The sequence below is a fragment of the Mustela erminea genome, chromosome 4, assembly GCF_009829155.1.
Source record: "Mustela erminea isolate mMusErm1 chromosome 4, mMusErm1.Pri, whole genome shotgun sequence".
Classification (NCBI taxonomy): Eukaryota; Metazoa; Chordata; class Mammalia; order Carnivora; family Mustelidae; genus Mustela; species Mustela erminea.
This window is the reverse complement of record NC_045617.1, coordinates 127,170,166-127,182,109: the sequence shown is the minus strand read 5'-3', so window position 1 is coordinate 127,182,109 and position 11,944 is coordinate 127,170,166. Positions and strand designations below refer to the sequence as shown.

At 43.6% G+C, this 11,944-nt stretch overlaps 1 protein-coding gene across 1 annotated transcript; it reads left to right on the top strand.

Moving 5' to 3' along the window:
* The first annotated feature begins 2,615 nt into the window (after positions 1 to 2,615).
* On the top strand, positions 2,616 to 11,600 carry SERPINB1 (serpin family B member 1). The gene is made up of 7 exons (XM_032340955.1): positions 2,616 to 2,780; positions 3,980 to 4,155; positions 7,026 to 7,163; positions 7,904 to 8,021; positions 9,077 to 9,219; positions 9,318 to 9,485; positions 9,875 to 11,600. The coding sequence occupies exons 2-7, from the start codon at positions 3,988 to 3,990 to the stop codon at positions 10,274 to 10,276; spliced, it is 1,137 nt and encodes a 378-aa protein (XP_032196846.1). The 5' UTR covers positions 2,616 to 2,780; positions 3,980 to 3,987; the 3' UTR covers positions 10,277 to 11,600.
* Positions 11,601 to 11,944: the final 344 nt, after the last annotated feature.

The window sequence follows — 11,944 nt, the reverse complement described above, 5'->3', positions numbered from 1 at the left end:
ATGCCAGCCAGCTTCAAGCTGATTGACCCTGCAGCAGGGGAAAAAGGAGGGACAGAAAAAAGATAATCACTAGCATTCAACATTTTTTGTTGCTACTTTTTAATAATTTTTATTGAAGTATAAAGTATATATATATAAGGTATATATATAAAGTATAATTTTTATTGAAGTATAACATACACGCAAAAAAGCACAGAAATTTTGTGTACAACTCAGCACATTCTCACAATGTGAATACACCTGTGTAACTACCCATGTCAAGAAATGCCACAATATCAGTACCCCAGAGCCCTCCCTACCCCATGCTGCTCCTACTCATGCCCCCTGTGTTTAAAGATGAACCTGGAATACGTTTTTGTCAGTTATGGTAGGACTGCTGACATGGACATGATAGTCCTGAAGGAGGTGTATACTCATAGATCCCTGGAAATAAAAGGCAAACCACACCATGCCAGAACATGCAGGACCTGGGAAGCACCCCAGGCAGAAGGCAAGAGGGCAAAGCGTGGCCCGGAGACTTTACTGGGGTTCTTACAGGAAGGAATGGCAAGACAAGGTAGGTACACTAAGAAAATGTAGGACTGGGAGCTTTAAATAATTTTGCTGGGCTCTGGGATATTCAGGTGGTCTCTAACTATTTGGTGCCTTGCCCTGGGGTGATTTAGGGCAGTGGGAGTACTGGCTTGAGGTGCGAGAGTTTGATGAAAAAGATAGTTGAGAGTATGGTCACGGAACTGGTGGGGTTTGTATACCCAAGTTTCGCTACCACGGGAACCACTCACTATCTCTAGGAATTAGCTAGCTGTGGTAGGGGCAGACACTCCAGGATCAGGTCCCCAAATGCCAGAGCAAACAAGAAAATAGAATCAGTACAGTGCTCCTTCCTCCCCAGAGAGAATGTCTTTCCTGACATCAAATACCCTGAATTAGTTCTGTTTTTGAACTTTCTGTAACTAGAACCAGAATCTTTAGTGTCTGAAGTCTTTTGTTCAACAGTGTATTGGTAACATTCAGACCTGTTGTTGTGTATTGCTGTAGTGTGTTCATTTCCACTGTTGTGTATCATTCTGTTGCAGTAATTTATCTGTTCTTCTGTGGATGGGCATTTAGCTGGTTTCCAGGTCAGGTTTCTTATAAATAACGTTGTCAGAGCCATTCTTGTATGTATCTCCAGGTGCACACCCTCACAAACATTTTCCTTGGGTATAATCCTGGGGTGAAATTGCTGGATCACAGTAGGGTAAGCATGCATTTGAGATCAGTAGATAGGCCAAGCATTATCCAAACTGGCTGTGCCATCACCAGGGTGTGAGGGTATCTCGGTGTGACCTTTGATAGAGGGCCATGCACAGTTTAAAGCCACAAGGACATTCCAATGTTATACAACAGAATACTTTGTCTTGACCGTAGACAGTAAATGTATTGATTTAGGAAATGGTTTCATTTTATATTTGACCCAGGTTACTACTAACTCCAGATAAGCACAAATGTAAAATGTCAGGAGAAAAAAATAAAAATTCAGAACACTTTTCTTTTTTTGGTTTACGTGTTTCAGATTTTAATTTAATTTTTCAGCACAGCTTTGCACTTGACTTTCTCGCAGAAGCTACTGAATTGTTCTCTAGTTTTGTGAGAATTGGTGGAGAGCTTACCAGATTTGATCAAACTGCTTCAACTTAATTGCGATTGGTTTTCCATAAATGTTGATTTCTTTATCCTAGTAAATTGTAAAGCACTCTACAATCCCAGTTATTAAATACTTGCTTTTTAAAATAACTATGGACAGTATTTTTATTAGTCACTACTGTGATCTTTCTTAGTTCCTATCATTATAAACAAGTTCTCACAGTTGAAAGAGATCTCCTAATCTATTCAAACTATATTATCTGTACTAATAAAGCAATAGGATTTTCCTTTGTCCCCTTTACATGGTGATATTAAAAAAAAAAAGCAGGGGAGGAGTTTCATGGATACAGAATTATTTCATACCTTTGGGCGCTATACATTTTGGTGAAATTACATAGCTGGATTTTAAAAGGAGAAACGAATAGACAAAAACCCCACAGAAATAATTATTGCCTTTACTACTCAACCACAGTCCTTCTGTTTTAATAGTACAGGAAGAAAAATTGCTGAGTCCACATTTTACTCTAGTGGGTAAGCAATTCTTCATTGCTCACAGTTGTCAGTTATCATGGTGTGTGGCGTGTGAGTTGACTCAGCTGATGCGGTCATCACCTGTGAAGGAAGTATTGGAGCGGAGCCCACTTTGTACCTGACAGTGACAGCAAGGATGTTGTTTGGACCAGACTTTGTCTTCTCTTATTCTGGAAACCCCTTTTGCGTCCTACACAAGAGGTCCCTACTTTGCTTCCCCCACCAAAAAATAAATAAAACAAATAACCTTCAAGTTTGGAGTATATCATACACAGATGGCATGGCACTCAACGGTGCTAGTCTCTCCTCAAGAGGTGACACTGTAATCATGGTAGTCATTCACATCTTAGTAAGAAATAGCCTATCAGATCCTTGCCAGGGATCTGACTTTGCCTAGAACTCAGAAAGGGGTTGAAAGGGGGACGCTGCGCGGAGCCCACATTCACCTCCCTTCTACAAGGCCAGCCTCCAAGCCCCGACTCCCAGGAAGTCCTCTGGGGGAAGGGCCAAGGCCCTGCCCTACTGCCTGCTCACCGCCTGCCTGGGCGACACTCCCCTTCCGCAGCTATAAGGGCTTCGGACCGTAAGCTTCTTTACCCGGAGCCTGTCCGAACGCGGAGCCGGTAAGGCGGGGCCGGGGAGTCTGGGGAGGTGGGCCGGGCGGAACAGGCCAGCCGGAACTCCATAGGCGCCGAGCCCCGGGTGCCTAGTGATCCCCGCAGCCCCCAGCACCTGCGCGCGGACTGCTCCCTGCGCAGCCCCCCTGCCCTGCGCCGGACGCCGCAGCCCACGCCGTGCGCCCCGCCCCCGGGAGCCCGGATCCCCTAGCGCCGCGCTGGGGCTGCTAGGCCGGCGAGGGCCGAGGTCAGTGCGTGGCGGCTGGAGTCAGTAGGATCCGGGATCGGAATGTTTTTCTTCCTGTTCTCCCTTCTCGCCTGAGCTGTTTGTTGCAGTTTCCTGGCAGCGCGGGCCCGGGGAGCTGCCACAGGAGGAAGAGAAAGGAGGCCAGATCCGTGAGATGATTTATCAGTTAACAGTAATGTAGCTAATTCCTTACCCGCTAGGCGGCCAGCATAGCTGGTGGTTTTCCTGGCCTCTCTGTGGGGACATTAAGGCTCTGAGAGAAGTCAGTGGCTGAGCTGAGACCCAAGGCCAAGTGCCCCTAACTGTTGCAAGAGTGACAGAGAAGATAGCTGTCACCTCCCTGTCCCGCTGCTCTCCCACACCCTGGGACCTGTGTTGTGTTTTTAAGCACTCACATCCAACACTAAGCTATGAGACTTGCGATACTTAACCTGTGGAAGCGTTAGACTAAATCTCAATAATGAGGACAATTATATTTACTTCAGTGGAATTTGCTTTAGTGCGCAGGTAGGTAGTAATGATTTTCTAGTAGACACATTATTGCAGGTAAATATGGACAGTGGATTCATTGCCCAGATGAATCAGGGACTTGAACCAAAGGTGCACAGCAATGTGTATGCTCCTAAACTTAGTAGGCGAGGCTCCGTGTGGGCCCCTCCTCAGCCTGTCTGTGAGGGCAGAGCCCTTTAGGGTGCCCTAGTCCGGGGTCCCTGCTAAATCCCTTGGTGAAATTACATAGCTGGACCCTGCGGGGGTCATCCCCAGTCCCACATGGGTGCATGTGGTAAGTATCTTGCCCTCCTAAAAATAAAGTGAGAAAGAGAAAGTACAAGTTGCAGGGCCTTTCAGGGCATTCCAGGGCGGTTGGCAGCCACAGAGGAGGAGCTGGGAAGATGCGGATTGCCTCATTTGCTGCGGTGGCCGGTGGGCAGCTCGGGCCCTCTGTTCTGTGTTGTAGCCTTCACCATGGAGCAGCTGAGCACAGCCAACACCCATTTCGCCGTGGACCTGTTCCGCGCTTTGAATGAGGACAATCCTACTGGGAACATCTTCATCTCTCCCTTCAGCATTTCATCAGCACTGGCCATGATCTTTCTGGGGACTCGAGGCAATACTGCAGCACAGGTGTCCAAGGTCAGCAGAACCGAACAAAAACAGCCCGCTCTCCCTTGAGTCTCCTTGCTCAGGTCAAGTCTGTACTGAGAGGTGGTGCTTTGGAGCTCTTACAGTGTGTGTGTATGTGTTTGAGATTTTATTTATATATTTGAGACAGAGAGTGTGAAGGGTGGGGGGAGGGCAGAGGGAGAAGCAGACTTGCTGCTGAGCCGGGAGCCTGAGGAGGGGCTCTATCCCAGAGCTGCGGGATCATGACCTGAGCCGAAGGCAGATGCTTAACCGACTGAGCCACTCAGGCACCCCTCTTTTTTTTTTTTTTATTTTAATTGAAGATTTTTGTTTATTTGACAGAGATCACAAGTAGGCAGAGATGCAGACGGGGCGGTGGAGGTGGGGTGAGATGGCGGGGAGCGGGGGGAAGCAGGCTCCCTGCTGAGCAGAGAGCCCGATGCGGGGCTCAATCCCAGGACCCTGGGATCATGACCTGAGCTGAAGTCAGAGGCTTAACCCACTGAGCCACGCAGGCGCCCCATCAGGCACCCCTCCTAACGGTGTGTTTTTAAAACTGTATTTCTGTGTTCAACTATATACTGTGAGGTCAATTTCAGAAGAAGCCCCAAGAACAGTCCATTTGTATGCAGGCTTTCCTTTATGATCAAGTCTTTACAGGGCACCTGCTATGTGCCAGGCACTGTCTTTTATGTGGCTGAGGGCAGGGCAGTGAGGAAGGCTGATGAAAGCCCTGTGGTGTGCCTATTGCATGACGGCTTTTCTGTAAGCCAGAACATCTCTTCCTGGACGAGGATTTTCCATTCTCTGCTTTGCATGTGATGAGCCTGTTTATGTAATGTTACTTTTGAGCATAATGACACATAGGAAATGCTCCACAGTGGAGAAGTTGGCAGTGGTGTCCTTTCGAGAGGACAAAGCAAGTGTGTGATTCGGTGTTGCCTCCGCCTAGCCCTGGGCCTGGCACCAAGTGTGGCTCTGTGGGCTGTGACACAGTGTGCCTTTGTGAGTGGGAGGGCCCCGCAGGGAGGGAGTGGCTGGGGTAGGGGTGGGGGACCAAGCCCTTGAGGGTGTGGCAGGTCCCTCTCTCACTCCCAGGAGGAGAAGCAAATGCCCAACCTTCCTCTTGTCCTTTGTGGGGGTGGAGCCCACTTCCGTGCTGGGTATTCTTTCATTCCAAGAGAGGAACCCTGACTTCCCTTGGAATCTAGGGGAAAGGAGTGCCAAGAGGGAAGGGCTTTCTGACGTACCAGTCATAAAGTACAGGGCGCTGATACTAGGAAAGGTCCAGCCCTGGATTCAAGTTTATGGTCTGTTCCAGCTGCAAAGCCTCTATGACTGTACTTTATGAAGAACCAATCCTCTACATCAGTGCAGATATGAAAGCATTTAAAAATTTTCGAAGCTCTTCTTTTTTTCTTACCCTCTGGTAGTAATTTTTAGTGACTCCCTGAAGGTTAATACCAGCTTCTGTTTTTAAAAAAATTTTACTTATGGGGCGCCTGGGTGGCTCAGTGGGTTAAGCCACTGCCTTTGGCTCAGGTCAATAATCTCAGGGTCCTGGGGTTGAGTCCGCATCAGGCTCTCTGCTCAGCAGGGAGCCTGCTTCCCTCTCTCTCTCTCTGTCTCTGCCTGCCTCTCTGCCTACTTATGATCTCTCTCTCTGTCAAATAAATAAATAAAATCTTAAAAAAAAGATTTTACTTATTTGAGAGAGAGTAAGTGAGAAATACAGAGCAGGAGCAGGAGGAGAAGCAGGAGGAGAGGGGGAAGCAGACTGCCGGCTGAGCAGGGAGCCCGGCCTGGGGCTTGATCCCCGGACTCCAGGATCAAAACCCGAGGCCAAGGGCAGACATTTAACGGACTGAGCCACCCTGGGGCTCCCTGTCAGCTCCTATTTGGAGGCTTTCTTTATGCCTTCAGCGAAGAATAGTTTCAAGGTCCTCCCCACCCCTATTTCCCCTGAAGCAGATTGATTGCAGCAACTATGGAAACATTCCATATCTTGGTGAGGAAGTGGACTTTGTACACTGTTGAGGTTTGTTCCTTGTGTCTTAAAAGCAAAGAACCAGCCCAGGCCTCATAAAACCATAAAAGGACTCTTGATTTGTAACTGATACATGAGGAACTAAACTTTTGCCGAATATTAAGTTTAAAGAAGTTATTTTTAAGTGAGTTACTGATGCTAATAGTATAGTAAAAAAAAAAATTCCCCCTCTGCCTATAGTAACTTTGAGTTCCTACCTGGGTCATGTTTCTTATTTTTTCTGTTTATTTCTGAGAACGTTCAGTGAAATTATATTAGATACAAGATAAGCACATGATTTATTTATGATTTTCTTTGGGACAAAAAGCAGACTTGTATAAACAGTTTATTAACCACTCATACTGTAAAACTAGAATTATAACAAAAAGTAGTATAAAAGTAGTTTATTTTTCTTATTTTTATTTTTTGAAAGATTTTATTTATTTATTTGACAGAGAGAGATCACAAGTAGGCAGAGAGGCAGGCAGAGAGAGAGAGGAAGGGAAGCAGGCTCCCTGCTGAGCAGAGAGCCTGATGCGGGCTCGATCCCACGACCTTGGGATCATGACCTGAGCCGAAGGCAGAGGTTTTAACCCACTGAGCCACCCAGGCGCCCCATAAAAGTAGTTTCTGATGTAATTATTGTATCTCACAAAGCTGTACATTTTGGATTTTCTATTATTTGTTCACCTATGAAAAATTAATAAAATATTGGGCTGCAGATCATGAATAATCAGTAAAAAAAAAAAAATACCAAAACCACATTAATTTAGTTTGGTGGAAGCAAATGCCAAGGAATCACCTTATAATTTAAAATAAGAATGTTATAGAAGGAATGTTTTCTTTATTTTAGACTCTTCATTTTGATATGGTTGAAGAGATTCATTCAAGATTTCAGAGTCTGAATGCTGATATCAACAAACGTGGAGCTTCCTATATCCTGAAACTTGCTAATAGGTTATATGGAGAGAAGACGTACAATTTCCTCCCTGTAAGTACTTTGCACTTCCTGTTCAAAAACTCACTTAGACAAAGCAGACTTTTTTCTAGCATAACCAAGCCATAGAAATGTTTTAAAAGTTTTATAAAAACTCAGAAAAAATGAGACAGAATGAAAACATATGACAGACAGCACTCCCATTAATTGATGGCTTCATTTTATAGTCTTCACAGTGAAAAAGATTGATCCTGGCTGTTTCGCTAAAGCAAGAGTGAATTCCATAATTCTTTTCCAAGGACAATCAGTATTTGCTTATTTATGAAAATGTCAGCCAAATGTTGGAAAAGAATTGGTAAATTTTATGCAACACCAAAACTACTGAACTATACATTAAAAAATAGTTAAGGTGGAAAATTTAGTGTTCTGTGGGTTTTTTTTTAAATTTATTTGACAGACAGAGATCACAAGCAGGCAGAGAGGCAGGCAGAGAGAGAGAGAGGAGGAAGAAGACTCCCCACTGAGCAGGGAGCCCGATACGGGGCTCGATCCCAAACCCTGAGATCTTGACCTGAGTGGAAGGCAGAGACTTTAACCCACTGAGCCACCCAGGTGCCCCAGTTTTTTTTTTTTTTAACCATAATAAAAAAAAAGTATAATGTTAGAATTTTTGTTGTTGTTGTTATAATGCAATTTGTACCTTTAGGACCATTTCTGCTTTAAAGGATTTTAGGAAACTATCTCTGTATGTAGTAGGAGTTATTCATGACATTACCTTTTTTTTTTTTAAACAGGAGTTCCTAGCTTCAACTCAGAAAATGTATGGTGCTGAATTGGCCAGTGTGGATTTTCAGCAAGCCTCTGAGGATTCGAGGAAGGTGATTAATGAGTGGGTCAAAGGGCAGACGGAAGGTAAGAGAGAGGGCAGAATGTCATCACACACGTTCTCATCCTCCTCCAGCTTCCCCACCTGCATGGGATTGCCTCCGCCTTTTTCCTGTTCCCTCATCCTGACCCTGGGAATCCTGGGGTACATCCTGGGCATGAACTCTGCACCACCCAGTTGGACAGTGTTCACACGTAGAAAATTCTTCACAGAGGAAATGTCAGCATGATTTAACTGAAGTAGCTAAATAGATTTTCCCTCGTAAGTTCCCAAAAGTCCATTTTAAAATGAAAACTCACCTTGAATGTAGAATAAAAGGAATAAAAAATTTGAGGGAAATCTAGCCTGGCCCAGATTATTTCATATACACATGGAAAGGAATATGCTCATACTTGTGAGTGAATATTCACAAACCACTGTGGTCATAAATAATTTTGATCCACTTCTTGTCTAAGAAATCAGGGATGGTAGCTGGGACTTTCGAGCACAGCTGTCTCTGACCTAGTCGTGGGAGAAGTCAGGGCACCTGCAGAACACCTGTCTTCCATACAAAGAGTTGTTCAGGGCAGCACTGTCTGTGGTCTAGGGTGGATCCCGTGTTTCAGTGGAGTAACTGCCCTACTTTTTGGATATGTACTAAAAGCTTTTTTTTTTTTTTTTTGCTTTTGCTCTGTGTGTGTGTATGTGTGTGTGTGTGAGAGAGAGAGAGAGAGAGAGAGAGAGAGAGAGAGAGAAGGCTTCTACTTAGAGGATTTGAAAAAGTGGTTTACTAATGCCCCCAAATACTTTTGTTCAGGATATTTTTTTCCTGAAAAAGAATGGTCATTCTTAAAATAAAGCTCATTGTTTACCATATACTCCAGAAAAGGAGAAATGTCCTGTTTTAGCTCATTAGCCCTTTACTTGGATTATTTAAATTAGAAACATGCTGACAGGGCTTTCCTAACTTCATACCACGTGAAAGGAAAATTAAGTACAGAATTTGCTTTTGGATTGCATTTCAGTGCTGATCAATTGTTAGTTCCAATTTGGAATTCTGATAGATGGATTTATTTTTAAAAAGCTAACTGTATCTTTTTAGGGAAGATTCCAGAACTGTTGGCTGCAGGTACGGTTGACAGCATGACTAAACTCGTGCTGGTGAACGCCGTCTATTTCAAAGGCAGCTGGGAGGACGAGTTCCGGAAGGAAGACACTGCGAATGCCCCATTCCGACTGAACAAGGTAAGAGAGAGGTAACTGCCTAAACTTACTCGTGACTCGAAGAGAATGGGGATAAAAATGTGAGTGAGCCGTTCGTTTGTTTGTTTTCAACTCTTCAGAAAGACCAAAAAACTGTGAAAATGATGTATCAGAAGAAGAAACTCCCATTTGGCTACATCCAGGACCTCAAGTGCCGTGTGCTGGAACTGCCTTACCGGGGCAAGGAGCTCAGCATGATTATCCTGTTGCCTGATGACATTGAGGATGGGTCCACGGGTCTCAAGAAGGTAACAGCTCCCAGCTTCACACTTCATGTCTCTTCCGGTTGTATCCACCTGCCTTGTGTGGTAGTGGCCCATGCTTGGTGTGTGCTTAGGGATGGTTCTTTCCTTTCCAGTGCTTTGTCATTCTTTTGTCAAGTGGCTCATGGATGTGACTACTCCAAAGCCCAAAGTTTTCAGCTACATTTTCAGCTATTGTCAGGGAACAGCTCTGTTATATTCTCTCCAGTCCCTGGAAAGAAATGACATCTTCCAAATGGAATCTGTCTGGGGACAAGACATGGAGGAGACTAATTAGCAACTGATATAATGGGTCCGTTCATTTCAATAATGTTTTGCTAGTTTGCTTATGTAAAATTGTTCTCACTTCTTCTTTTTGCCCATTCTCATTCCAGATTGAGGAACAGTTGACTCTGGAAAAACTGCACGAGTGGACCAAAGCTGAGAATCTGGATTGGGTTGAAGTCAACGTCCACTTGCCCAAGTTCAAACTGGAGGAGAGCTATGACCTCAACTCCCACCTAGCCCACCTGGGTATAGAGGATCTCTTTAGTCGCAAGGCTGATCTGTCTGGCATGTCAGGAACCAGGGATCTTTTCATATCAAAAGTTGTCCACAAGTCCTTTGTGGAAGTGAATGAAGAGGGCACAGAGGCGGCGGCCGCTACAGCAGGCATTGCCACCTTTGCCATGCTGATGCACGAGGAGAACTTTGTGGCTGACCATCCATTCATTTTCTTCATTCGGCACAATCCCTCATCTCACATCCTGTTCTTGGGCAGACTTTCTTCCCCTTAGAGACTGGAAATAGGAGGTCAAGCTTAGAGCTTTGTTAGCTGCACTTTTAATGGTGTCAAGTTTCACACATCTTTGCCAATACCACTACCATCCCTAAGCAGATCTTTAATTTCACTTGTAAGTTCAGCTCTTTCCTCTTTACATACACCCATGAACTTTGGCACAGATATCTATTTTCCAATTTTTTTTTTATATTGACAAAGTCCAGTGATTGATTTTGAATGCAAGTTAAAAAAAAAAAAAAGAAAGAAAGAAACGAGATGTGTTAGATTCTTGACAACATAGTAGTCTATGAAGTTGCTATGCTCTTCTGGTAACCAAAGGAAACATGGTAATTCTGTAATTTATTTTACACACAGAATTTTGAAAGCCCAAATCAAGAGACACATATTGTAGAAAGGAAGCTTAAAAACGGATATTCAGTGGAAATATAGGGCCTCAATTAAGGGCCTGGTTTATAAAGACAAAATTGCCTTGGCCAAGATTTCTGATCCCTTATTCTACAAGATTAGTGTTTTTGGTGGTGGTTCTTATTCTTTCAAACTGTTAGAGCCACCAGGCTATCCAGGTCATAGCCTGCCTTCTCCTTTTCATTCTCCTTTATCCTACGTGTTGTGGCATTGGTGTGGGATTACATGGAGTCAAGAAGTAGGTGTCTTATCATAAAAGATGCTAAGAAATGACAGAAAGAATAATATAGTGGGAAACGCTATTAAGCAAAGAGGGGGTGCCAAGATCTCACTTGTTAACTGTTTTCTTGCATGTTTTCTGATGAAGGTTCTTGACTTCAGTCATGTGATACTCGTTTTTGTGGCAATGGGATGGCTTTATGCAGGCTGTGGGGGGATGTGGGGGGTGGACTCTGATTGATATACATGTACTGCTTGGAATGAGGCTTGAAATGCTGCATTTTCTTGTTCCCACAAAACTAGTTGGCTGGTTAATAAATGTTCCTAAGATTCTATAAGCCGGACTCATCTCAGTCCCCTTCTTGTTCTCTTGGATCTTAGACAAGCCAAGAGTAAAACAGGGAGTTCTTGGCCTGAAGGAACTGACGTCCATGATGACAGTCATCAGAATAATAAAAAAAAAAAAAACATTTTGGCAAATCTGTTGTTGGAAAGCTTTCCTTCCTTGTTTTCTTCTTCTGGAAGGAAATAAGGTGAAAACTCTAAAGTCCTTACATTGTCTGGGAAGAGAATAGAACAGAAGCACAATTACAATTACATTCTATTTTGATAAGTCAGGGGTGCATGTTGTATAGTCTAAGGTAACCACTGGAAGAAGAGTGAAAGGGTTTATAACCAAAAAAAAAAAAAAAAAACCAAAGAGAAAAAATAAACTATCCAAAAAGAAGAAAGATGAGAGAAAAGTACATAGAGCAGGCATGAGAAATACCAAGATGGTATATTAAACACCAAATATCTAGGTAACTACTTAACATGCAAATTGGCTAACTGTGCCAGTTAAAAGACAAAGATGTTTAGGCTAGATTGCAAATAATACTATCTGGTGTTTATAGGAAATATGTCTGTAACATAAAAATGGAGTTTAAAAGAAAAGAATGGAGAATATATATGGTACAAATACTGTAGAAATAGGTATAAGCTACAGATATTTTTGGTGGAACATGTTAAGTGGTTCTAGTATTTATACAATAATGTAAAT

Excerpts from the sequence above, each read along its gene's own strand:
- SERPINB1 (XM_032340955.1), top strand. The coding sequence starts at position 3,988 with ATGGAGCAGCTGAGCACAGCCAACACCCATTTCGCCGTGGACCTGTTC. Across the intron at positions 8,022-9,076 it reads GGTCAAAGGGCAGACGGAAG|GGAAGATTCCAGAACTGTTG; the intron begins GTAAGAGAGAGG and ends GTATCTTTTTAG. Across the intron at positions 9,220-9,317 it reads CCCCATTCCGACTGAACAAG|AAAGACCAAAAAACTGTGAA; the intron begins GTAAGAGAGAGG and ends TCAACTCTTCAG.